This window comes from Microchirus variegatus (genome assembly GCF_963457635.1).
Source record: "Microchirus variegatus genome assembly, chromosome: 3".
Lineage (NCBI taxonomy): Eukaryota > Metazoa > Chordata > Actinopteri > Pleuronectiformes > Soleidae > Microchirus > Microchirus variegatus.
Genome location: NC_139804.1, coordinates 38,586,061 through 38,612,271, shown reverse-complemented (window position 1 = coordinate 38,612,271; position 26,211 = coordinate 38,586,061). Strand labels below are relative to the sequence as shown.

General features: G+C 41.1%; 2 protein-coding genes across 3 annotated transcripts in view; one reads left to right on the top strand and one right to left on the bottom strand.

Moving 5' to 3' along the window:
• Window positions 1-22,698, top strand: part of frya (furry homolog a) — a 50,227-nt gene extending 27,529 nt beyond the window's left edge. For both annotated transcript variants that reach the window (XM_083886438.1, XM_083886437.1), the window contains exons 35-61: window positions 67-157; window positions 581-663; window positions 1,638-1,788; window positions 1,889-1,992; window positions 2,444-2,629; window positions 3,307-3,505; window positions 4,485-4,606; window positions 4,694-4,881; window positions 4,979-5,073; window positions 5,943-6,523; window positions 6,981-7,078; window positions 7,166-7,336; window positions 8,517-8,657; window positions 9,082-9,261; window positions 9,953-10,117; window positions 10,842-10,916; window positions 11,009-11,179; window positions 12,536-12,736; window positions 13,056-13,202; window positions 14,060-14,211; window positions 14,849-15,056; window positions 15,972-16,121; window positions 16,562-16,660; window positions 17,484-17,567; window positions 18,904-19,014; window positions 19,845-20,050; window positions 20,562-22,698. In XM_083886438.1, coding sequence (XP_083742564.1) covers window positions 67-157; window positions 581-663; window positions 1,638-1,788; window positions 1,889-1,992; window positions 2,444-2,629; window positions 3,307-3,505; window positions 4,485-4,606; window positions 4,694-4,881; window positions 4,979-5,073; window positions 5,943-6,523; window positions 6,981-7,078; window positions 7,166-7,336; window positions 8,517-8,657; window positions 9,082-9,261; window positions 9,953-10,117; window positions 10,842-10,916; window positions 11,009-11,179; window positions 12,536-12,736; window positions 13,056-13,202; window positions 14,060-14,211; window positions 14,849-15,056; window positions 15,972-16,121; window positions 16,562-16,660; window positions 17,484-17,567; window positions 18,904-19,014; window positions 19,845-20,050; window positions 20,562-20,820 — 4,418 coding nt within the window. In that variant the 3' untranslated portion in view covers window positions 20,821-22,698. The remainder of the gene's footprint in view (window positions 1-66; window positions 158-580; window positions 664-1,637; window positions 1,789-1,888; window positions 1,993-2,443; window positions 2,630-3,306; window positions 3,506-4,484; window positions 4,607-4,693; window positions 4,882-4,978; window positions 5,074-5,942; window positions 6,524-6,980; window positions 7,079-7,165; window positions 7,337-8,516; window positions 8,658-9,081; window positions 9,262-9,952; window positions 10,118-10,841; window positions 10,917-11,008; window positions 11,180-12,535; window positions 12,737-13,055; window positions 13,203-14,059; window positions 14,212-14,848; window positions 15,057-15,971; window positions 16,122-16,561; window positions 16,661-17,483; window positions 17,568-18,903; window positions 19,015-19,844; window positions 20,051-20,561) is intronic.
• Window positions 22,699-23,223: 525 nt separating this feature from the next.
• Window positions 23,224-23,595, bottom strand: LOC310925203 (CDGSH iron-sulfur domain-containing protein 1-like; the record flags this gene model as incomplete). The annotated part of the gene is made up of 1 exon (XM_083887085.1): window positions 23,224-23,595. One exon carries the CDS (start codon window positions 23,593-23,595, stop codon window positions 23,224-23,226), a length of 372 nt encoding a protein of 123 aa, XP_083743211.1.
• Between the last annotated feature and the right edge of the window lie 2,616 nt (window positions 23,596-26,211).

Genomic DNA, 26,211 nt, shown 5'->3' with positions numbered 1-26,211 from the left:
TTCATGCTCATTAGACTTTTCTTCCACATCATGTTCAACATAAACTCTTTTCTGGTTCATTCGTAGGCACTGCGTTAAGCAGCAACACCGCTGTCGTCTCCCAGGACAGTTTCCCCGATACAGACGACTCCAAGACTGTGAAGGAGAACGAGGAGAGGTAAATCTTTTCATTTCATTTCATTCTCATCATTTTTCAATATTTGCTCACAACAACACAGTAATAGTTTAATTACTCCTGTAAAAGTGGGGGTAATACGGTGTGTATGGCATTGTTTAATGTAATTTCCACCAGCATGGAAACAAGCTGATAATAAGACAATATTGCATTGTTTTTAAAATCCACAGGGAAATTAAATGAAATTGAAAATACCATTTATATAATACCTTTAAAAGAGAAAGTTTTGAATCATAAATGATCATTACCAAACTCTATAGTTGAAATTCATCCATTTGTGTCTCTTGCACCTTTTTTACTGTTAACACAAAGCTATTACTATGTTATTTCTACAGAAATAAGATGTTGTGTCCATAATATTAAATCCTTTAGTTGATAGGTTGTTTTTTTTGTTTTCTTTTAAAGGATGAGCCACATAATGCGAGCTCACAACCGACTGGAGTCACGCTACAGTAACAGCTCAGGAGGCTCTTACGACGATGATAAGAGTGAGTATTTTGGGGGGTTTTTTCCCTCCTCCAGACGCCCCTGTGATAATCTGTGCTGGTCATCGTCTGGTGAGTGTGTTATATACAGACCAGGGTGGAGGTTGAAAATGGTGACTGGGCCTGATGTCATTGATAATGTATGAGCAACGCCTGTGGAGTCTGTGAGAACTGGTACTGGAGCTGCTGCTGCTGCCAGTGATCTAAAAAACAGGCCTGACCACAGTGTAACACACAACATCCTCCACATTTTTCAATTATTTGTTTCTCTCCTAAATTTGACGTTTTTGTGATGTGCTGAACATGTTTCTGTACATGTAACACCTACAATGTCAACGTCCAGTGTTTTTTTCGCATCATCAAGATGGGTAATATCATTTTAAATAACTAGAGTTACTCATTTTCAGTTTGAGGCAGAAAGTGAATACAGAACCAATTAATATTACATCAGTGTATTGCTTTAAAGGTGATAGAATGTAAGACTCACTCACTCACTCACTCAACTTCTGCCCTTTTATCATCCAGTAACTGTAAATATCCATCTATATATAATAATCCGTCCATCTTGTGTATTTTAATGTTAGTTTTTGTCATTTCCTGTTTAACCGGAAGTTTATTTTGAAAGGGTTTCCGCACGTTAGCGAAAAAAAAGCGAAGCTAACGGCCAAAACGGTGACAAAGATAGAATATACATAGATAAACAAAAGTATAAGAAGACAACACAAAGATGTTAAAGCGATATTAGCACAAGTCCTGAGTGGAAACAAGGTAATTTTGGACGTCGTTTTTCTATATTTAAGGCTAGTTATGTGAACTGCTATGCCTGCTAGCTTATCTCAGTTTTCTGTTTAAAACTTTTTCGCCGTCAGTCAAAGCTTCTCTTTTTATTGACTGGATGCTACGGCAACCTTTCTGGATTCAAAGTGAACGTTTGCTGCCTAAATGAAAGTGATTTTATTTATTTCTGTGGTCGACAGGTGAACCTCTGCCTCCATACGCTGATTGGCTGATGGTTGTCAGTGAGACCAATAAGCCTCATCCACTGCCCATGCCTCTGAATGGAGGATGCTGGGCTCCACTGGTGGACTTTCTGCCAGAAACCATCACTCCCAGAGGACCATTACACAGGTGAGACCACTGCAAATCTCTCACTATGTCTAAATATGATGCGAGTCACTTGTTTTTCCATGAAATGTGATGCCTTTTTGTTCTGTTTTGTATGTTGTAGGTGTAATGTCGCAGTCATCTTCATGACAGAGATGGTGGTGGATCACAGTGTGCGAGAGGACTGGGTCATGCACCTGCCTTTACTGCTACATGCACTGTTTTTGGGTAAGTTAACACTTATATCATCCAGGTGCAGCTACAGTGAAAACCAACTGACTTCACCTTCCCATTAAAATTTATATTTTTTTGCACAACAGGCTCTTCCTGTGACTATCGATAAAAATGGAGTCACTATGTTAAATAGTCATCATGAAATATTCAAGATAAATGCTCTTGCCTGGTAGTCATGAACAGAAATGAGGTAGCATTATTTGTTTGCTTTGTCAGGCAAGACTATCAGACCTTCGTGAGGGAACGTTTTTATCTATACAGCAGCAGAGCAGGGGCACGTGGGGACATCAAGTTGTTATCCTGTAAAATTACAGATTTTTGATTGATCCAGCGCCTTCTTTTCTCACTGGATTTGCAGTAAATCAGATGTTTGACTTTGAGATCACTTCTATGAAACACAGCACGGAAGAAAAGCTGTAACAAACACCTGTTTTTGTCTCTTCAGGAATGGACCACTACCGTCCAGAGGTGTTCGACCACAGCAAACGTCTCCTCCTCCACCTGCTCATCACCTTGTCCTGTAACAACAACTTCCAGGACATCGCCTCCGTCTTACTGCAGACGCGCGGGATCAACGGCACCAAGACCCTCACCTACAAACCAAGCCTTCAGCCCGAGTCTTTACCCTCGGGTAAAACCTTCTACCTTACTTTTTTTTTAATTTGTACAGTTTGTGTATTATTACACTCGTCAGAGCAGCTGCCCTCGTTGCGCTTCCTTGTGTCTAACATAAACATCAGGAGGGGAGGGGTAACATTCCTTTTGGAGAATAGATAAGTTTCTTATCAAGGCAGAACATATTTGGACACTGTACTAAAAGCACAACAGAGAACAGATGACATCAAGGGTCTTGATTAAAGCATTCCATCCTGCTATTTTTATCCTTTAGCCCAATTTGGGGCCATCTGCTCAGGCTTGGACATGGTCCCCTCCTCCCCTCCACCATCGTTTTTTTTGTAAACGTCTAGACGTTTTGCAATGTTCTGAGCATTGGAATGACAAAGTGTGAGCTAAATGTATGATTTCTTTCAAGATGCTGATAACAATGGAATGTGGAAACCCAAAGAAAACACTTAAAAACTTTTTTTTTCTCCCAGCATTTGTTTCATCTTAGCTCTTGTGTGCATTAACAAGTTTCTCTGGACAGTTCCACCGCACTAAATAAACACTCTGTCTACTATAGATGTATTTGAATTCCAGTCGTGTTAAAACAGGTCATGCTGCTCTCTCCCTCGAAGCCGACTCCTGTCATCTCCAGCTGCAGTCAGCGACACAAACTCAAAAGTCCTGTTCCTCTGTTGTGTCCAGGAGGCTTCGACTTCCTGCGGGAGTGTCAGGCGTCTCCCGTCCCAGACTCGGGCCTGAGTTCCTCCTCGACGTCGTCCAGTCTGAGCCTCGGTGGCAGCAGTAACAACCTGCCTGACATGTCCCAGGAGGTGGAGGAGCTGGTGGCCTCCAGTAAAATGGACGACAAGACCAACAAGCTCATTGAGTTTTTATCCACGAGGTACACGAATGTCAAAATGAGCTGTCGTTTTCATCCTTATAAGGATCACGTGCAGACAGCGTGTGCAGCATATCAAATGTTTTTCATGCTGCAAAAACTAAATACGGAGTGAGAGAAATAGCTTCAGATGCACTGTATTTTCTGATGGAGATCACCACCTAGTGGTACTGTGTGAACAGTGCAAGAGTGAGTAGATTTTAGTTGATATTAATATCATGATCCTTCATTTTACTCATAGGAAATCAAAGTGTTCCTGTTTTTAGGGCTTAATTGTGTTGTTTTTAAATGATTCGATGTAGTGATATCAGTATCAGTATTGGGCTGATACAACATTGATATCAAGCCACTCCTAAAAGTAACAGAATGTCATTTGTTTACTTTTAGGGGATAGGTGCTATATGAAGACACTACAGCTTTAAAATAGTAGGGATAAACAATATTAATGGCATGATATAAAAAAAAGACTAAAACAGTCGACTGAAAAAGCTGCTATCTTCTTGACTTTGATGCTAGCGTCCTCTAAAACTACAATTTTTAATATTTATTGATTTTGCAAGATGAAGAAAATGTATGACGGATATTTGCGAAAAAGTCCAATATTGTGCATCCCTTTAAAATAGCTTTAGCCAGTTCAAGTTTGACAGTATTTAATTGGCAAAAGAGAAGCACAGTTCCTATAGCAGACCTCCATATAGGTTCAAGGTTTCTTTATTAGTACTGAAGGGTAAAATTATTGTGCACACAGGAGATACGGTGGTCCATTAAACATTAAATATTAAAAAACATAAAACATAAAAAACACAACAATACAACATAGCTTCACAGGATGACAAACCAATATTTCTCAGTTACCGTAAATGAAAGTGCTTAAGTGCAACTGCTGAGCAAAAAGGAGGTGCCACTAATGGGATGCATTAGCATATGCCTATATGATCTATATATATCTGATATAGATCTTATGTTTTTGTTGTTTTTATAGAGTCCACGGGCCGCTGTGGTGCCATGAAGACATTTCTCCAAAGAACCACATTTCAAAAAGCACCGTGCAGCTGACAAACTTTCTGCGACACGTGGTGTCTGTGTTCAAAGACTCCAAGTCAGGTAACGCCTCAGTGTAAATACTGTATTAATAATGATCATTTTCCACCACTGTAACTCTCCTCTTTCATCTCCCTCTGACCTCGTTAGATTTCCACCTGGAGCAGCAGCTCAGCGACGTGGCTCTGCAGACGGCCTTGTGCAGCTCATCGCGTCACTACGCCGGCCGCTCCTTCCAGGCGTTTCGAGCGCTGCGGCAGCCCATCTCCGCTCACGCCGTGTCAGACCTGCTCTCGCGGCTGGTGGAAGTGGTTGGTGAACACGGAGAAGAAGTGCAGGTTAGCGTGTGGACACGTCATTGTGTTTGTGTGTTGTATTAAAGGCTCCGTTGTGTAAGAATTAGAGACATCTAGTGTCCTTTTTCCTCTCCTGCAGGGCTACGTGATGGAGGTTTTACTCACGCTGGAGTCTGTGGTGGACAACTTGGCTGAATGTCTGAAGAACAACGATCTGATGTCCATCTTGACGAGGTTGGTGTCTCCTCATTTTTTATGTCGACATTTCTTATTTCAGTCGTCGTGGAAATACGTCACGTCACTGAACCTGAACCTATTACGAGTCAGGTTAGGACCCAAGAGCAGACAGGTTTTCACTGGCGTTAGAGTGATATGCAAAACAAGCAATGAGTAGACACGTGAGTAAACACGTGAGTAAACAATTTTTTCAGGAGAGCCGTGGTTGACTGTTAAGATCTGGTGATGAGTGACTGCAGGAAATATAAAATGGGTGGAGACAAGGCGAGGCACAGATTTTTTGTGAATTGATCAAAACTTAAATTTTATGGATGTTATTGTAAAACAAACCTCTTATCTAAAAAGGTTGAGAAACTTCCCAAAAACAATCACCCACAGGAGTGGACACATAAGAAAGAGAAAGACATACTGTGGGTTGCTGGAACTACAAACTTCAGCTCATATTGAGTCTCTAAACTTTGAAAATATGTGGACAGATATATCAATGTCCTTCCTCATGCATTATGATCCTGCACTTGTATCTTTTCACAGATGGTTTGTTTTCTTCACTTAAACAGAACGTTGAAGTTTTGCACCTAAATGTTCGTCTGTGTGAGAATAATTCACATCTGTTGGATGGACACAATATGGTTGTTCATTTCACTACAACTGTCAAAGTATGTTCAAATTAAATAAACCACTCTAAAGTCAGTGGAAGTGGAAGTGTTGATCAGCTGTTTTAGTTCTTCAGGCAAGAAGGTGAAAAACACAATCCTTAAGTTTAAAGAAAAGTATAAACATGGTCAGATTAGACCAAACAATGACAGAAGATCAAAAGAAGTTCCACTGTAGCTTTAATTGAATATCTTTTGTTTCTTTAAATCCAGAGCCTCTTCTCCAGATTTCCTGACCAGTTTAAAGGTGCTGTCCAACAGGAAGAGCACGGGGCAGATCAATCTCAGAAGACAGAAAAGGGTCAGACATCAGAGAAGCTCCTCTGTGCCCAAGAAGTTTGGCGAGGCCGACCGGTGGTCCGATCCGCCTCGCAGCGCGACGCTGGACCGAATCCAAGCGTGTGAGCAGCAGATGTGTTTCTCCAAAACCTGCAGCTCGTCCTCGTCCAAGGACAACGTCAACGACCCGACCAACATCAACCACCCCAGCAACCTGTTAGCCACCATCTTCTGGGTGGCGGTGTCTCTGATGGAGTCGGACTTTGAGTTTGAGTATCAGATGTCGCTGAGGCTGCTGAAGAAGCTGCTGGGCCACATGTCTCTGGACAAGCAGGAGAACAGGGAGAAGCTGGAGAAACTGCAGGGTCAGCTGAAATGGAGCAGCTTCAGCGGACTCCAGCAGCTGCTCCTCAAGGGCTTCACCTCCCTGTCGACCACAGACCTCACGCTTCAGCTCTTCTGCCAACTCACGCCCGTGTCGCGAGTGCCCGTGGTGGACACGTCGCAAGCTATAGGTACGATGATGTTTGCGAGAATGATAACGTGAATTTAAATGTTAATGACCTGTTAAAGCAAATGCAAAGTTTTACACAGTACATATGAGTATTAGGGCCATACAGAAAAAGATATTTCAAGATTAAAGTTGCAGTAATATGAGAATTAAGTGCTAATATTACAAAAATAAAGCCATAATATCACTAGAATAAAGGCATACATAATAGTAGGAGAAAATGTTGCATTATTATCAGAATTAACCCCAAAAATCGCATAAAATAGTATGAGAAAATGTCATAATACTACGAAAATAAAGCCCTAATATTACAAAAACAAACTAATAAACTATATAATATAACAAGAATTAAAAAGTCATTTCTGACTTTGCTTCACTTTTTTTGTATGTATCGCCATTCAATGTGGCCCTCTAATTTCATTTAAAAATATTAGAATGAATTTGTCCTCTTCATCTTTCAGGTTTCCCTCTGAACGTTCTCTGCCTGCTTCCCCACCTTGTGCAGAACTTTGATGCCCCCACACAATTCTGTCAAGACGTTGCCGAGAGGATATCTCAGGTTTGTCTCCTTGGACATTTCTATGATCTCTTTTTGTGTATATGTATTTTTATTGAACCCAATTAAACCCCTTTCTTTTGCGTGTAGGTTTGCCTTGAGGAGAAGAACGCCAAGCTGTCCAACCTCGCTCACGTCATGACTCTCTATAAAACTCACGCCTACACACGGGACTGCTTCTCCTGGGTCAACGTGGTGTGTCGCTATCTTCACGAAGCCTTCTCAGACATCGCGCTCAGCCTGGTCACCTACATGGCAGAGGTTTGTTTTCGCCTCGTCGGCTGAATGTTTGTTTTCTACCGAGTTCACACAGTGCTGATTAAGCCTTTCATCTGCGCTATATTCTATCTTTGTTTCTCAGCGTAGCAATGTTTAGATATTATTTCATCTCTGCACACAGGAAGTGATTTGTTTTATGTGTAGCAAGTCAAAGGATACAGCAACTTTGAGCTAATAAGAGGAGACGACTGACAAACGGGTTGGCGTTTCAATAAAAATTCAAAAGAGAAGTTTTACAAATTAATTCTACAGATCAAAAAACAGGTTATTTGATACTTCTGAACTCCACCTGTTTCAATTATGCTGCTGTATACACACAAGCGATGATAGTATTTTTTGAGCCTGTTTTCAGATTAAGGACGCAGCATCCACAGTATCTGTAAATGCAAGTCTGTCTCTCTGTTAATCTCATAACTGTTTCAACGGTTCTCTGAATGTGAGTTTATTTTAAAAATAAATGCTAGAGATATTGGTAGAATTGGTAGAAACTGATATTTTGCCAAAAAAGACCTGCTTTGTTTTTCGTTTTAGCGTTACTTTGATAACTAATGCAACAGAAAACAAGAACCTCCACAATCTGTAAAAAAAAAAAAGCATATTTTTTGCTGGCTGTTTTCATCATAAAAGTAACAATGGTGGATACATATGGGTTAGGGTAAACTCACAGCGAGCAGAAGAAGACAAAGCAACAGGTTTCATTGTTAACTCTAACTAATAAATTGCGGATCCAGACTAGATTTACCAACAGCTAGTCTTGAGCCTGTAGAGTTGAATGTTTGTCACAAAGCCAAATTATGTCCATGTGTTTCCCTCCAGGCTCTGGAGTAAGATGGAGGGAAGTTAATTAGGAAGTTGAAGATATCAGTATACTACAATAATGTCCTCTACACCTGTTAACAAGTTCATAAAAAGCACTAGTCTGGCAATATATTGTTCGATCTCTGTGGATTTAAAGTTCACAGTGAACGGTTGAATTCAGCACCAGTTCCATTCATTTCTGCTGCATCTTAGGCTCTTAGTTCATAGAAACTGTCAGTACAAACAACGTCACATCCTTTCTGTTGGAAAGACCAAACAGAGACAGAAGTTACGCACTGCAGCTTTAATATTACTGCTACTAAATAAATAATAAATAAGTGTTATTTTAACTCTGTTTTCACAGCTGTTGGAGAAAGGCCTCCCCAGTATGCAACAGACACTTTTACAAATCATCTACAGCCTCCTGAGTCACATGGACCTGAGCGGGATTCAAGCCAAACCCTTCAACGTAGAAGTGCTCAAGACGATCGAGAAGTTTGTGCAGGTGAAAAGAAAACGTTGCTTTTTTATTGCTGCAGTGACTTTTGGGGGAATGTTTTCTCATGTGCATGGAAAGTGAAAAAAAAGAAAGGTTAGATTTGATGTGATCAGTGGAAATCTTTAGCCAACACACACTGAGTCGTGTGTTCCCTGTTCCTTTTGTAAATGTTCACAGGGGGAAAATTTAAAAAAAAAGAGAAGCTGTCGTGTGTCAGCGCAGTAAAGTTGTAGACACACCCAGTCTATAAACAGTCTGCTTTTCTGCCACAGGCCTTTGAGCTTCGTCTCATACTGACTCTGTTCTCCTTTAGCTTCCTACTGTCAGGAATCTAACAGAGCATCCATAAAAGGGAATTCAAATAAATGCACTAGATGGTTGTTTATTTCTTAACATGTGTGTTTGTTTCTGTGTCTACTGGTGCACGTAGACCGTTCATTGGAGGGAAGCACTAAATATCCTGAAGCTGGTGGTTTCCCGGTCGGCCAGTTTGGTGCAGCCCTCGGCCCCGCAGAGCGACCTCTCCTACGAGGACATGAGTCGCGTCTGGGAGCGTTCCACCAAGGCCCTGCCCGGGAAAACTCTGGATTTCCACTTTGACATATCTGAGGTTAGAGACTCTTCCTCTGACGTTGGCCCTAAAGCGAGTGAGACATTGTCCCTGTGAGCGTGAAGGCGGCTCATTTCTTCCAGGGTGTGGGTGTGGTGAGAGGAAACGTTTCTTCCCCTTTCTATAATGCTTCTAAAATGTTCTCCTTAACCGAATCTCTGGAGATTAGCTCAAAAGGTAAACACAATTAGCCGCAGCAGCAGCGTGGAGCTTGAAAGTGATGCCAGAGATACAGACGGAGGGCGGTGCATGTGTGGGAACTGAACAGTGAGCTGTTTGTGTAGTTCATGAATGGCAGGAAATGATGTCAGCTCTTTGCTGCCGTCTTTTGTGTGTATGTGTGTGTCCGTTGATTCTCGTGAAGAACTCAAACTGTGTGTGTGTGTTTTTAAACCTGAGACATTCTGGAAAAACCACTGATATTCCTTAAAATAGCCCAATGTATTTTTAGAACCACTTTGTTTTTCCTCAACTGCTTCATGCACCTGGAATGCCAAGTGGAATTTTTATTTAAAAAAAACTGTAAATGCCGATGAAATGTCACTTTATTTTGGAAATGTCAAAAGCCTTGAAGACGCAGGAGCTGCCGTGAAGTGCGAAACATGGACTTACTAAGCTTTCCCTGAGTCTTCCTGGTTTCTTTCCACTCACGTGTCTGTTTGTTTGTGTTTGTACGCGTCCATGATCTCAGACTCCAGTGATTGGTCGCCGATACGACCTCCTCCAGCGCTCACCGGGCCATGACGTGAAGAGCAGGAGCACGACGGTGACCTGCAGCACCTCGTCCACCTCGTCTGGATCCACGGTCAACAACGTCCTGGTGCCGGTCAGCTGGAAGAGGCCTCAGTCTTCACAGGTCAGCATTGTTTGAGTTTCTTAGGCAGGGTTCCCACGGGTCATTGAAATCCTTGTAAGTTTGTGAATTTGTTGGATTTTTTTTTTTCTAAGATCCATAAGTTTTTGAAAATGACCCTAAATAAACAGGGGTCATTGAAAGTTCTTGAATGTTGTGCAAGAAAGAAGTTACGTTGATATTTAGGTAAATGTCTCCCTTGTTTGATGTACGTAGACTAGGCCTACGCAGGACAAACGTGGAGTCAGAATTACTCGCAGTTTTGTGGACACTGTCCACTGTCTCTCTCTCCGCCGTTGACGTGAGATTCCATGCAGAACAACGAGCGAGTAAAGTTAAGCAAGAGAGAGAGAAAATGACGATGTGATGCCTGGGAAATGAAAATCCCAAGATCTCTTGTCTCACCAAAGACAAATTACAGACTGACTTTGACCAAGATCCCAAGGACAGTCACTTGTCCATATACAGAGAGTGCTGCAAATCAATAAAAGTGGATGCCATGGACAAAGCGGCTCCTTGAATTTGAGGGAATAGGTCCTTGAGAAGTCCTTGAATTTGATGTCAACCAAGGTGTGGAAACCATGTTGAGAAAAATGTGCACTAAGTGAGCAATCTTCAACAAAAACATAAAACCACTATCTAGATATCTAAACTTATCTAAAGATATCTACATCTCTTTAAAATTGTTACATTGACAACTTTGTTCTAAACATTTTCTCTTCTACAGAAAAGAACACGAGAGAAGCTGGTGCACGTTTTGTCTTTGTGTGGACAAGAAGTTGGACTCACAAAAAATCCCTCAGTAAGAATTGTGGTGTTTCAGCAGAGCTGGGAGTTTCACAAACATCCCACTGTTTTAAAATCATAAACACTGATTTGTTTTCTCTCCTGTAGGTGATCTTCTCCAGCTGTGGAGAGCTGGACCTCATGGAGCATCAGCCCAGCCTGGTGTCTTCAGACGATGGGACCCGGGAACCGGACAACATGGACGACACCACGTCCGAGCAGCAGTTCCGAGTCTTCAGAGACTTTGACTTCTTGGACGTGGAGCTGGAAGACGGAGAGGTGAGTCTCAGGGTGGAGGAGGAAAAAGTGTCATTAAAGAAGATGATTAATCCTGGTCTTCCTCTTCTGATGTCTGCGTCAGCTCTGCCTGCTGTGTGTGTAACAGGTTTTTCTTTTTTTTCCTGTTTATTCTCTTTGCTATCTAGGAGCTACAGGTGAGTTTAGTGATGCAATGTTTGTATTTGCAGTGTTTTTTTTAAATAACTGTGTATTTGTCCTGATAATTAAGTGACAGTGAAGAGCAGCAAATGTGTGTGTGTGTGTGTGTGTGTGCATGCTGTGTGATTAAATGAAACAGATTCTGCTATGAGACGAGATGCAGAAACACGTACTATTGACGTCTCTGATACAGCTGCCATTGAAATACATGTCCTTTAAATGCACCCATTTAACAGTTATTTAACGAAGTGCATTGCATTAGCTTGAAAAAATGGTTAGGTTTTTCTCAATTAAGCCTGTTTTATGTGAATTATTAGTTTAACAGAGTTATATTCCATTTAAACTGTCACACATTGGACCTTAAGTGGTGTAAAAATAAAAAATAAAATGTATGTATGGGTGTGATATTTAAAATAGTTTGCCTGTACTATAACACTAAAATCCAGTACTTAATCTTGGAAATTAGTGTTTTGGTAGTTTGTGTGCACTTAGAAAATGTCAAGTTTTCTTTTTTGTTTGTTGTTGTTTTTAACCCAAATACAAACTCTCAAAAAGTAAAATATCCCAAATAGGGCTTTACTGCCATCTAGTGTTGTAGAACTGTAGTTTTATATAAAGTGCAACCCTCTTCATCTTTCTGTATTATTTAACAAGTTCATGCTGTGAAAGGTCATTTATTTTTTTATTTTTTTCCGATTAACTTTGAATGATTGAACCATTGAAATAAGGGATCATAAGGTTTCTTACTTTGGTATCAGATTAAGATTAAGTTTCTTTGTGAGGACAATTGTTACTTCTCTCCGTTGATATTTTGTTCTCAGAGTCTTGATAAATATTCTGCTCAATGCATTTAAGTTTTGCTGTTTCATCTGAAAGTTTGGAGTATCCCGAATTTTGGGAAAAAGTTGAATTTTCAGTGACACATTTGTAGCGTGGCGTTTTATTTAAAATATATAAGTCCACCGCAGGGTAGAGATAAAATGCAGATTTAAGAGATTAACCGATAAATGTTTATTAACTCGACCTCTGAACTTAAGACTGACTCAAACTCCCTTCTTCCTCTCTCAGCGACCTCTCCCTCCCTGAACCTGCACTGCTTGACTGTGTGTGATTGTGTTTGTGTTTGCGTTAGAGAAGAGACTTTGCTTTTCTTTCTTTTTTTCTAAACTTAAAGACCATAATTATACTCTGTTCCAGGGAGAGACGGTGGACAACTTTAACTGGGGTGTGAGGCGACGCTCCATGGACAGTCTGGACCACAGTGACCTGCAGCCTCTGGAGGAGAGTCAGCTGTCGAGCAGCATGCCCAGCCTCAGCAAGATCACCAACGAGGACTCGGACGAGTCGTCAGAGGAAGATTCCCTCACCGTCAGCCAGATACTCTCCCGCTCACAGCTCGTAAGTTCACCTTTTTGTTTGTATGTGTTAATCATTAAGTGTTTGTTTTGGGGCCCTTGTGTAAAAAAGTATATGTAATTCAGTTGGAGAATGATGACTTTGATGTCTTTGAAATCGCTTGTTTAAGTTTTTAACAGCTTCACAGTTGGAAAGTCGTCTGCGTCAGATTATCGGTTTCAGTAAGGACAAGAAAAAGTGGGGTCAATCCACCACCGATCCATAGTCACAGTGTTTCAATCATACTGTCGCCCAAACGTCTGTGTTGTTGTGCTTTTTAACAACAATTTCCTCCGTTTTATTCTTGTCATCTCTCCTCCAGATTGTCAGCCTCTCTCCGACAGCAGAGAGCAGTAGCATGGACTCTCCCTCCTCCGCCTTTTTTGACACCCCTCCAGCCGATTCAACACCTCTGAACTCCAAACATCCAAGTTTCGAGGTCCAAGTGCCAGAGGACTCGAAGCCGCGGGTGAATAAGGGCTTCAGAGTGTCTGAGATTCTGGGAGCCACCAATTCCTACCGCACGTCTTTACTCGACTTCTTTACTAATTTCGCCAAATAGGGGGGAGGCTGCTTGTTTGCATCTTTGTCTTGGATGTTATTCTTTATACTGTGCTTTGGGTTCAGTCTATGATCAGTATTATCATTATTATTATTATTATTGTTGTTTTCTTATTTATGGCACTTTCTACATTTCCTCTATTCAGTGTAGAGCATGAGCCAAAAATGTTGTATTTCAGTCGCTGCATGTTGAAGGTGAATGAGCTAAAACCTGCTAACGGGGAAATCCGTAACGCTTTGGGCGACTTTGTGCCTTACTTTAATGTTTCCAGGGTTAGGGTTAGTTGGGGGTTTGTGGCTATAGCTGTCTGTCTGTTTTAAGGCAATGTGTATACCTACTGCTTCTGTGTTGGTGGCGCTAAGCAAATACTAAAACTCTTGGCATGCGGGAGGTAAAAAAAGAAAAAGGTTTACACATTGCCTGCTCTTAAAAAAAAAAAAAAAAAAAAGAAGAAGAAAAAAAGTGTGCAGGACCACGATGGTGGTTGAAATTGCTCTCAATCACATTAATTGGCACATTTTATTGCACACAAATATTGTTAAATAAAAGAAAACACTACAAGGAGTGTCCATAGGGTCCCGTGGCAAGGTTAGTGTGTCCATTTTACCCACAAAATAATGTTTTATAATGAAGTGTAACACAGGGAACAGATTATTATTATTATTATTATTATTATTATTGCATGTTGCTTTAGTTGTATGACTTAATAGTTTTGGTGCCAAATATTTGTTTTTCTATAATGTACGGCTTGCTCTTTCTTTCAGCATGAGGCGTCACAAGAAGACGAAGTCGCCGCCGTCCACGAGGACGAGGTGTCTCTGTCCATCATCGAGCTGCCGCCAGAGTTTCACTGCAGGGATGGATTCACCGCAGACGATTACAGAGGAGAGCTGGACCTCGACAGCTGCTTACCCAGGTTCACCCTCGACGACTTTCCTCACTCATTCATAAAGCGGCGTAAAACTCTACATCAGAGTCAGAAATCGCTGAGAAATATAGGAAACATATTTAATTGTGATTTTTCTTATACATACAAGTTGAGCCTCCGTTCATTATTCACTGTGATAGATTTAAAACATAATGCAGCATCGTCATGTGACACCATTAAAATATTATTGACTCTTAATTCTAACAACAGGGAATATTGATGTTAAACATGTACAATAGAGACCTTTTGGATTTAAAATGGTAGCTGCAATCCCAATTCCAACCATGGCAGAATTTCCCATCACACAGATGCACAGAACACTACTTAAACCAGGCCTTTTTTTATTTTTTCTTTATAATAATAATGCATGTTGTGATTTATCACCACAAAAATAAATATATATATATAATACAGCCTTACATAAAGCCCCTTAAAATAAGAATATATGAACATGTGGTACATTTAATTAGGTCAAATAACCACTATCATGCAACAAGCCTCTGGTGCCCTCTGCTGGTCATAGTGGCAAGTGCAAGTGTGGAAACACAGACACGCCGTGGAGTGAAGTAATAAATAAATTGCAGTGTTTGTGACTTGGACGATTGTGTCCGTGTCTCTCACTCAGTCTCGCCGAAGAGGAGAGAGACGACATGCTGGAGTGCCGCTCGTCGCCACCGCCGTCGCCGTTCTTCTCCGCCATCCTCGCCGCCTTCCAGCCGGCGGTGTGCGACGACGCCGAGGAAGCCTGGCGAAGTCACATCAACCAGCTGGTGTCCGACTCCGATGGATCTTGCGCGGTCTACACTTTTCACGTGTTTTCTTCACTTTTCCAGGTATTATATCGTGATTCTGTCTCAACGGAATGGTTAAGGTTTTTTTTGAAGTGTGTTTGTATGTGGTATTGACACTTTATCAACTTTATAGACTTTATATGCTAACCAGAGACTCACCCTCGCTGAAAACAGGGCTGCAGACCCTGTAAGGGTTATATTTGGGCTGGAAATATGGATCCCAAGTGGGTTTATCCATGGTGGCCACACCTATGTTTGTCGACTTCAAGCCAAAGTGGATGAATTCTGCAGCCACCATGGAAACCACAGACTAACCTCTTGAAAATGCTCACCTACATCTTAAGAATAATGTTTGACATTTCATAACACAGCCTTTTCCAACTGGAAACTGAAGTTTGCAAACGTGCTAACTCTCCCTCACCAAAGTCCATAGAGAGAACCTGCAGTTTTTTGCTCTCGTAGTAAATTTGTGTAATTTACCTAGGAGTATGAACGAAGGATTAGAAACAACTAAGTCACACAATGACACAATTGAATGTACAGATGGAGGCAGCAGTGCATCAACACTTCCTGTGTGCTGTGATGTAAAATCGCTGATTTTCTCTATGGACTTTGTGTGTGAGACATTTTCCGCAGTGTCGGAAATCAGTTTTTCCTTCTGTCATCAGTAAGAGAAGTACGGTGTGGCTATACCTTGAATTAAATCTCATTAATTGCAGTCAGAGGATAATGGGATTAGAAAGGTGGTTGATTAACCTTTTAGAGTCTTCTGATTAGAGCTTACTCCTAATAGATGCTTCCAGCTTTGAAAAGTCATCAACCCGATGCTGTTCACTGACCAAAGCTGACATCGGAGGAAAAGTAACAGCCAGTAATAGGATGTACTGTATGTAATTTGAATTACGTAGAAGGGATTAAACAACATCACAGCAAGAGTTTGTCGTTTTTCCTTCACAGAGCATCCAGAACAAGTTTTGTTCGCTGACCTGCGACGCCGTGAGTTACCTCGGCGACGGACTGAGAGGGTTAGGGTCAAAGTTTTTGAGATCTTCTCAGATGTTGACGTCCTGCTCAGAGTGCCCAACCTTATTTATTGACGCAAACACGGTACGTAAAGTGGTATTATTTCCAGTTTCTATCACATTATCACACATGGGGGGGAAAGGAGATGTAGGCGGAGAGGAAAGCGAAGCATGACAAGAATTACAAAATCAGGGATTTTGTAGGATTGTAGGTTACAGGTGTATGACCTTTTTAAAGAGAGCTGTTCAAGCTCTTTTGAAGAAGTAATGGGAGGACAGTCGATGCGATGGTCAGCTAAGGAAGCATAGCGGGGCAGATGAAAGACACATTATCCAGATCATAGTCAGTCCAGATGCCAAAAAGTCCTTTCTCCGATGTAGTAACAATGCTAAAGCAACTTGACAAAGCACAAAAACACCAGAACTGTAATTTACTGTATATTGTGAATGCATTAGTACTTTACAGTATTTTTTTCAGTCTGTAAATGTTACCTTTTTTTGATTTGCAAAACTTAACTTTTACAGATCATGTCGTACGGTCTCCTGGAGAAAATGAAATTCAGTGTGTTGGAGCTTCAGGAGTATCTCGACACTTACAACCACAAAAAGGAGGCAGCTGTCACTGTAAGTCGAATCAACGCTGACTTTTAAATCTGCATGTTGTCACAGTGTTTTAATAAGAATAAGAATAATAAAACTAGGACGGCTCATAGGACTCACAGTCATGAGAAAATTCATGTAGTTCTCTTTTACGTTAAAGCTTTAAAAAAGCAGAATTTTGAAGTAGTTTTCCTGCCATTTTAACGTCAACTTTGTCAGAGCAATGAGGCCACGCCTTTTTTCACGTCCAGAAAATCCTGTGATAACTTTAGATTAACTTGTCAAGAATACAGTATATGGACCGAGTTTGACAGCGAGCTCAAACATATTAGGATTAGTTAATTCAAATGCATATTTTTGCACGAGCCATTTTTGTTTTTCCAAAATGACTTCTGGGTGGGCGGGGCTAATGGAAGTACATTAGACATTTGTTTGGAATCATGAGAGCAACAACTGTACCAAGTTTGGTCAAAATCGGAACAACTATGTGCAACTTGGACACAAAAGAAAAAAAATCAAAAAAATTGCATTTTACGCAGTTTTGGCCACTTTCTCTTGCGTCAACATTTATCAAAAAAAATTCTCTTTAGGAGTAAGCCCAACAGTCTCAACACATTTTTGTTCCGATCCGATGACTTGTCTGACCATGATCCGATTTCTGGGCACGATATAGAGCCCTGGGGCTACAAATGGCTCCGACACGACCTCCATGCCAAATTTCAAGAGTTTTTATGCACGTTAAAACCATCAAAAATAAGCACAACTTCGGAGAAAAACATCTCAACAGGAACAATAGGTTCCTCTCACTTGTGCTCAGGCCCTAATGATGTATGTGTTTTGTCCTCAGTGGCTGAGCAACTGTAAAGCCACTTTTCCCCGGACCACAGGGGGCGCCGTGATAACATGTCAACCAGTGGAGCACGAGGAAAAGGTAAACCAGCCAATGTACAAACACATTACATGAAATTATTATTTCAGTCAATACTAACCAAGGATGTCTCAATCTAAACTGACCTTTCATACTGTACTTCCTGCACTGCCATTACTGTGTGATACTGTAGCTCTGTGAGTGTTGCCTCTAATTCTCCCTCATGCCCATGTTATGTTTTCCAACAACATTTTTTTCTTCTCTCACGTCCAAGTATGCATTGTGATCATTATCAGCTCCACCAGGCATGAGAGCCAGAAAGCTTGAGCTGCATTTAAAGTCCCTGTAAAGTGATGAAAACAATATACTGCAAAAATATATATCTTCTGACTTTGTCACTTCACAGAAAAACGTCTTACCAGATTTGAATGATTAAGAAAGTGGCTTTAAATTACGTCACAGCAACATTCTGTGCTCTGAGATGGCGGGGGCGTGTCCATGGGAGGAGCCAAACACTCATAAAGACTAATTGGCTTTAGTGAGGATCAAAGTCTCCAAACGTCGTTGTTCATTGAACATAAACACTCTGGCATCAAAGCACCTTTTTAAAAAACATGTAGAGAAGTGACATTTCCACTGTTTTGGTGTCAGTTTAACGACATAACACACAGCACTGTACACAAACAAGTCCTGCTCTCTGTCTCCCTCTGTCTCTGTTAGTGGTACTGCAGCCTGACAGCAGCTCTCCTTTCTGTTCTTCTTCTCGACTTCATTTCCTCATCTTTGGAGCATTTCAAAATAAAGTGACAGAGCTTTTCTGCTTGATTTGTCAGTTTTACCAACGATGGCACTGGTGCGTCATTTAGCCGTATTATAAGACACTGAAAAACTGTTCACATGTTCTCAGACATCATTTTCTAATAATGTGCGAAGAGGAGAAAACATGCATTGGCTTTACAGGGACTTTAATGTAGCCTTCAACAATACACTTACACACAATACACAAGACTGATTAAAAGTGCTTGAAACTGCTCGGTTGCTCAGCTTATTTATCTTTTCTTTACAAGTCCAACTTTAATTTCCAAGTCACCCATACATCAGTCCTTATGTTTCTATACCTGTGCATGAAAAAACCTCTGCTTTCTACACATTTTTAAATGGAACTGCATGCCTTTCTTTTTATTCTCTGTTTTTCTTTCTTACTGTAACATGCTCACTTTGTAGCACATGGAATCTTTGGCTGTAAGTTTAATCCTGGCTTGTTCCTAGCTAACTTGTTTAGTTAATTTATTTAGTAATTTAGTTCTGGAGAAGGTAGATTTTGTTTATATTCCACAAGATGGGAATATACCTCATAATGTAATCTTAATGTAATGTAAATCTTTTATTATTATTCCAGCAACTGGAGCTCTGTCAAAGACTCTACAAACTCCACTTTCAGCTGTTGCTGCTTTTTCAGTCCTACTGTAAACTGATTGAACAGGTCCACATGATCAGCTCCATTCCTGAGGTAAGTACAGCGAGATCTGAGAGGGAATGATTTTCATATTCACAAGCATTTGAGGTAATAAGTGTAACGACTGGGGATACAGACAGGATAGGACCCAAATGCACGACAACAAAGGTAGGAGAGTTCACAGTTCTTTAATGCAGTCCAGAAACAGGTTCGGTACACAGGGTGGCAAGGAGTCCAGAAACAGGTTCGGTACACAGTTAGGTCAGGCAGTTCAGGCAACAGTACAAATCCGATAGGCAGAAGGTAATATCCAAAATCAAGGCAGGCAACGATCATACACGAGGAGGGACACAGGAAAAACGCTGGAATGAAATCTACACACAGAGGCTCGAAGACAGACTGGCACAGAAGGGAGGAACAGGCTGGGTTATATACTGACAGGGGAGTGAACTAATTACACACAGGTGGAAACAATCAGGGGCGTGTTCAGACAATCGCACATGGTGCACAGGGGGAACCAGGCAGGCATGCAGGGAGCAGGGACCAGGAAGTGAAATGCTGGAACGAGAGGGAAAGGGATTGGATTACAAAAATAGAACAGGAAACACAGACACAGAGACAAAATGTGACAAGACAAAAAACAGAACCTAACTTAAGACCTGACGAACGTGACAATAAGTGAAAAAGACTATTTTAAAAAATGAGAACAATCAGAAAAAGAGTCAAAAGTAGCATACACTTATTTAAACCTCATTTTCCCTCCATTTAGTTACTAATAAACACCTACAACAATAGTAAATAAACGAGTGCATAATTAATCTGGTGCCTCTCTTTCTCTCTGTGCCTTGTGTGACAAAATATTTTTCTTCCTTCTCATCTTTTAGCTGAAAAATATGTCCAGAGAGTTAAACGAGATGAAGCGGAACCTGAGGGAAGCAGCAGCCACGGTAACCAACGATGAGATCATTTTCCGCCAAAGCTCCCGCTCTGAGCCCACGTTCAGCTCGTCTGAAGCTGCTGTTCAAGCCGTTCTGGAGTGTCTGAAGAACAGAGAGTTTGAAACGGCCATTCGCTACATCCGTGAGTGCAGGTGAGTCCAACCACATGCTGCCTTCATTCAAAATAATCCTAACGTCTCAATAAAGCTCCAGTGTGTCAGAGTTTGTGGTGAGACAACAGGACCAAGCATGTCAGGGGCTACGGTACTAAATAATAAACATAGCAACTAAAGATGGCAGCTTCAATTAAGGGGTTCTGAAGGCCATGAAAACCAAACGAGATGAAAAAACACAACAATGGGAGTTGATCGTCTTTTTGTCGTGGGTTAGCTCTGGTTAGCTCTGGTTAGCTCTGGTTAGCTAACATCATGACATTTCTGGTAAAACAACACCATTTTAGCAGGAAGCCTCACCGTTTAAAATCCACAGATGTATAAACAAGGCTGCATATGCAATGTTTCATGGTACAGAAGGGTACAGTTTGGAATGGTAAAGCCCTGCGTCAGACTTGCATTTCAACTGAGAACAGTACAATTATCCCTGCTAATTGTCACACTGGATGTTTAAGCTCAATAACCCCCTTCTCTGTTTTTGTCTTTAAAGAACAACTTGGCCTAACGACATCTTTGGCAGCCACTCTGAGGATGAGATCCAGACTTTACTGAATATCTTCTTCAGACATCAAACGCTGGGTCAAACAGGAACGTTCGCTCTTGTGGGCTCAAAACAGGACCTGACGGAAATCTCTGTCAAGCTTATGGAACTTAATGCAGAGATGCGGGACATGATCAGACGAGCTCAGGGATACCGAGCCATCACGGCCTTTCTCCCTGACTCCAGTGTCTCCGGCTCAACGCTATGATGCCGGTGGTTTTGGCTGAAATGTGTCCATTCCTGCACAGAATCCCCATGCTATGGCCTAGACTCTAGTCCTGTACTGTGGCTGCTGCTATTATCTCAGTGGATAGAAAGCATTATGCACTCACCCTCATTCACTCTCTCTCTCGGGAATAACCAAAAACCTCTTCTACTTACCCTGAGTACACCAGAATCAGCAATACTGTTGTTTTTAGTGTTGTTTGGCTTTTAATCCAATCCAATGTGTTAATACAGCACATTTAAAAAAAATAAGAGTTGACCTGCTGTACACTCTCAGAAAATAAGGTATAGAGTTGTACCTTTAAGGTTACAACGGCTTGTCACAGGTTGTACCTCTAGCAACAATATTGACCCTTATTTTAGTGCTTTTTATATTTAAAATGAAGCTAATTAAATAAAGGCTATATGGGGACGAATTCCACAAGAACTGTACAAAAAAAACATATAACAAATCAATGACAACACTACAAGCACCAGATATTCTCCCTTAACATCTGCATATGGCTCACAAATAGCTGATGTGGGCCATTATGAGCTGTAACACAGCTAGTTGGCTAGCGTTAGCGACATTAGCGTTAGCGCGCTAGTTCGCAAAGGTTTGTGCGTGAAGGGAAAACTTGGTTGCCCAAAAAAGATGCCTGACCAAAATAATAAATAAATGATCATAAACAGGTGATACACTACACAAACAATAGGGAATTTACATATATGTACATTTTGGGCAATTAAAGAGCTACATATTTGTACTTAGGGGTTAAATAATTAGCCCTCAGAGGTTATTAGATTGTACCTTGGGGTACATAAATGGACTCTTAATGTATTTCTGACTGTGTACAGTAATAATATATATTCTTTTCTTTTAAAAAAGCACATCTAAGTGTGAGAAAAGACAAACACAGCAACAGCTCATGCTGTGCGTCACGCTGTGTTTAATTGCACTAATAGCCCAGGAATTTCCCAGACTGAAATACGAGAGCGAATAAACATGAGCTCGATGACTGCTCTGGTTTCCAGGCTTCTAATAACACACACACACATAAAATACATCTAAAGTCTAAATCTAAGTGTTTCTCTTTCGGTTATGTTGTTTTATTTGTTTAAGGGGAAACGTGCAATCCTTCATGGAGGTGGAAAAGCCTTTTACTGTGTCACGAAAGAATGTATTTTAATATCACAGCATTGGAAAAACAAATGAGAATTGTCCTTCAAGGGAAAAAGGGAGGCTTCATTACTTGGTTTCAGTAGTGCGTCCTTAATGAGTGCGAGTGTGTGTGTGTGTGTGTGTGTGTGTGTGTTTGTTTGTGTTGTGTGGTGTGTGTAGGTGCCTGAGTGTGTGAATTAAAGACCTGATGGCGTCACAAAGTTGTTCTCATAAACTACATGCTGCAAATCTACTGTAATGTCTCCCAAACCTACGTTCTTTTATGTGGGTCGTCTGTTACATAAGTAAAAAAATCTTACTGTACCTTTTACCTGTGCAGCTTTAAGTAATACAGTCAATTATTTATATGATTTGCAGAGGGAGAACCGGCTTTTATCAGACTAGATTTATAGCAAAGTTTTGTTTTAAATGCCAACCCTGCAGAGTCTATGTATTAAAAAGAGGAATAATAACGTTCAAAAACATACACCGAATGCTATTTAAAAAAAACATGATTTGTACATAGCGCTACAGAGGTTTTGATCGGACTCGTAAGATTGTATTTTTATGAACTCACACATTGAGTTGCACGTAGAGTTAAAGAGATTCCACAGGAAGTGTTGGTGAAGCCTCTCGCCTTGTAAATACTGATGCCTTTGCAACGGATTGTACGGTGCTTGCTGTACTTCTCCAATAATAAGAATAAAACTTACATTTGTAAACGGGGGTTTCATATTGTTGTTATTGTTGTTATTGTTGTTATGGTTGATTCTGCCGTTTCCCATTTTAATTATGTTTCCTGTACCTTCACCAAACACTAAGAATCCTGAAAATCCAGATTTAGAATCTGACTTTTTTATATCTGTAGACTCTGGTCATAATTCAACCTTATTTTTTATTAATTTGTTTGCTAATCCAAAAGACAATAATCTTGAATAAACTTTACAGTCAACGATGCAAGGCACCGTGCAGAGAGCATCTGTTATCTCTTTATTTCTGTATCGTTCAAACACAAGCATGTGTTATTTTAAAGACTTACGGTCAGACATTTAGTTAAGGGAATACAAATATGGCCTCTCAATGTTTTGGAGAGGACACTTCAAATAGATTCTGGCAGGCTATAATGTCTGTAATCCACAGTTTGAAGTTCTTAAACACAGTTCTTATCTCCTCACTCATTTCCCTAGTGTTTTTCAAAATTTGGAGTTCTCTTCCTGCTCTATTTCCTCAGTTCCATCACTCAGTTCAGTGATTAATGAGTAAAGTGTCCTTCCTCTTGATGACGAGGGGCCCAACGTTGTCCCCGGTCTGGTCGTTGTGTTTGGTGTGCGCTCCGTCACAGTAAGGGAACTTCTTTGACTTCCAGCAGCGGCAGTACACGGCCTTGGTGCCGATGTCCTCCATGTCAAAGCTGTGGACCACTTTGGGACTGTCTTTGCTGACGGTCGTGTTCACCTGACCCTTTTTACAGCTCCGCCCGGACAGGTAATGGCTGAGTAGGAAGCCCCCAACAGCTGCAACCACGGCGACCGGCAATGCTACCATCAAATGCTCTCTTGATAACTTGAACCCTGAGCTGAGCAGAGCGGGCGTCGGCGGCTCTGTCAGCTGCGGCATGGTGAGGTAAACTAGGGATTGTGATTGGGAGAGATCAAAATAAATATTCTGAAGTAATTCTGTGTATTTGTTAGATGGGGAGCTTTGAAGTGCATTGAAGAGCTTGGAACTGCTTTGAGGAGCTTTGAACTGTTTGAGGGAACCTTCAGCTGTGTTGAAGAACATTGAGCTGCAGATGGAAGTTAGAAGAGGAAAGGTCAAATGTCTTGAGCTTCTCCGTCTTCTTCTAGTAAGTTCTGGCAGACTGTATTGAGGAACTTTGGACTGTGATGAAGAACTTTGTGGACAGAAACATTATGGAAGATGCAAGAACATTGTTGAGGAACGGTCTTTAGATCATCTCATCTGCTCAGTCTTAACAACCTGATTCAGTCACCAAGGTCAGGACCTTCAGGAGGACAATATTGTTCTTCAAGAAAACCTTACTGAGAAACCTCTAAGGACTTCAAAGACAAGAAATGGAGCAACTAGAAGATGAGCTGGAGCAGAAACTGATCTGCTGTCCCATCTGTTATGATGTACTCAAGGACCCTGTGACTATCACCTGTGGACACAACTACTGTATGACCTGTATCAAGTTCCACTGGGACACAGAGGATGAGCGGAGTATCTACAGCTGCCCTCTGTGTCGAGGGACCGTCAGACAAAGACCTAACCTGGTGAAGAACACTCTGTTAGAACATTTAGTGGCACACCTGAATAAGTCTGGACTCCCTGCTGCTCCTGCCGATGACTGTTATGCCGGAGCTGAAGACGTGGCTTGTGCCGTCTGCACGGACCCAAAACTGAAAGCTCTCAAGTCCTGTATGGTTTGTTTGGCGTCTTACTGTGGGAAACACCTGCAGCCTCATTATAAAACACCTCCGTTTAAAAAACACAAGCTGGTCGACCCGACCGTGTCACTGAAAGAGACTCCAGTGGATCCTCTACTGTCACAAACGGAGCTCAAGACCAGAGCTGAATTCTTACAGTATTCACAGACCATCACTCTGGATTCAAAAACGGCGTATAAGCATCTGTTTTTATCTGAGGGAAACAGGAAAGTGACATTAATACGGGAGGAAAACTCTTATTCGAGCCATCCGGACCGATTCATGTCTTGGTTACAGGTTCTCAGCAGAGAGAGTCTGACTGGACGTTGTTACTTTGAGGTGGAGTGGACGGGGGAAGTCGTCCACGTCGCAGTCTCGTACAAGAACATCCACAGAGCAGGAGACTCGGACGAGTGCGTGTTTGGATACAACAACAAATCTTGGTCGTTCCGTTGTGAGCAGAACAGATGTTACTTTTACTGCAACAACACCTGGACTAAGGTCTTATGTGGTGCGTCACCCAGAGTAGGAGTGTACCTGGATCACAGTGCTGGTCTTCTGTCCTTGTACAGGATCTCTGACACCATGACTCCTCTCCACAGAATCCAGACTACCTTCACTGAGCCTCTCTATGCTGGAATCAGGTTTTATTCTTTTCCTGGATCCACAGCTGAGTTCTGTAAACTCACGTAGACACTGTGGACGTACAGGTGTTTGTTGAGGTGGAGCCAGTGTTGCAGCACTCATGTCCCCTCACAGCTTATCTATTCATTTCATTGCGGCTTTTTGCAATTATTTCAAACTGCTGTATTTTTTTTAATTTATATTTATCTATGTTTTATTTCTTGTCAATATGTATTTGACTGTACATTTCTTTGTATCATTTTAACGATCCTCATTCTATAAAATTCATAGTCTGTCCTAAGATCTGTTCCATGTTTGTTTGTTTTTTATTTTCATGACAATAAAAATGTTTCAGGGGGGAAATCTATCTATTTTGGACTTGTTTAAAGTATTTATTGTTTGACTTATTAGAGCAGGGGTCTCAAACTGGCGGCCCCGGGGCCACATGTGTCCCCCAAATCAATTGCATGAGGCCCAGCAATTAATATAAACTTATAATGAGTTTAGAGCTGAAACAATTAATCGATGAATTGATTATTAAAGGTGCCATATGTAAGAATGTGGCCAAAAACTGTTACTACATTCAAATTCAAAACACAGAGGTCTTTTAGGTTTCGTTTTCTGACGTAACTGGCAACCCGTGGTTGCTCGGCAGCTGAGACTCTACTGACTGCAATGATTGGTAGACGGCGGTAGGTGGCGCCACATGCCAAAACATGATTTCAAAACATAAACATGATTTGCAGTCTGCAAAATATTTTTTTTATGCAAATATTTTGTCTGTACTGTTGTTGTTGGTGAGTTCAGTTTGTTATATGAACATTATTCCTGAGTCTCTGTGACTCTGATTTTAAGGTTTTTTAACATATCACAACTTTCTAACATTTTATGGACCAAACAATTAATGGAGAAGATAATCGACAGATTAATCGGTTACGAAAATAATCATTAGTCGTAGCGCTAAATTAGTTATTTCTGTATGTTTTTTATTACTATGTTATGTTACTATGCTACTATGATGATAACTGTCATAAATATGTTTATATTGTCAACTTTTTTTCGTTCCACAGGGTTAGGGTTAGGGCCATTTTTTTACTTCACCGGCCCCTTACTGACCAAACACTCAGTAAGGGGCCACTCAGTGGCCCCCATGTCATTTCAGTTTGAGACCCCTGTATTA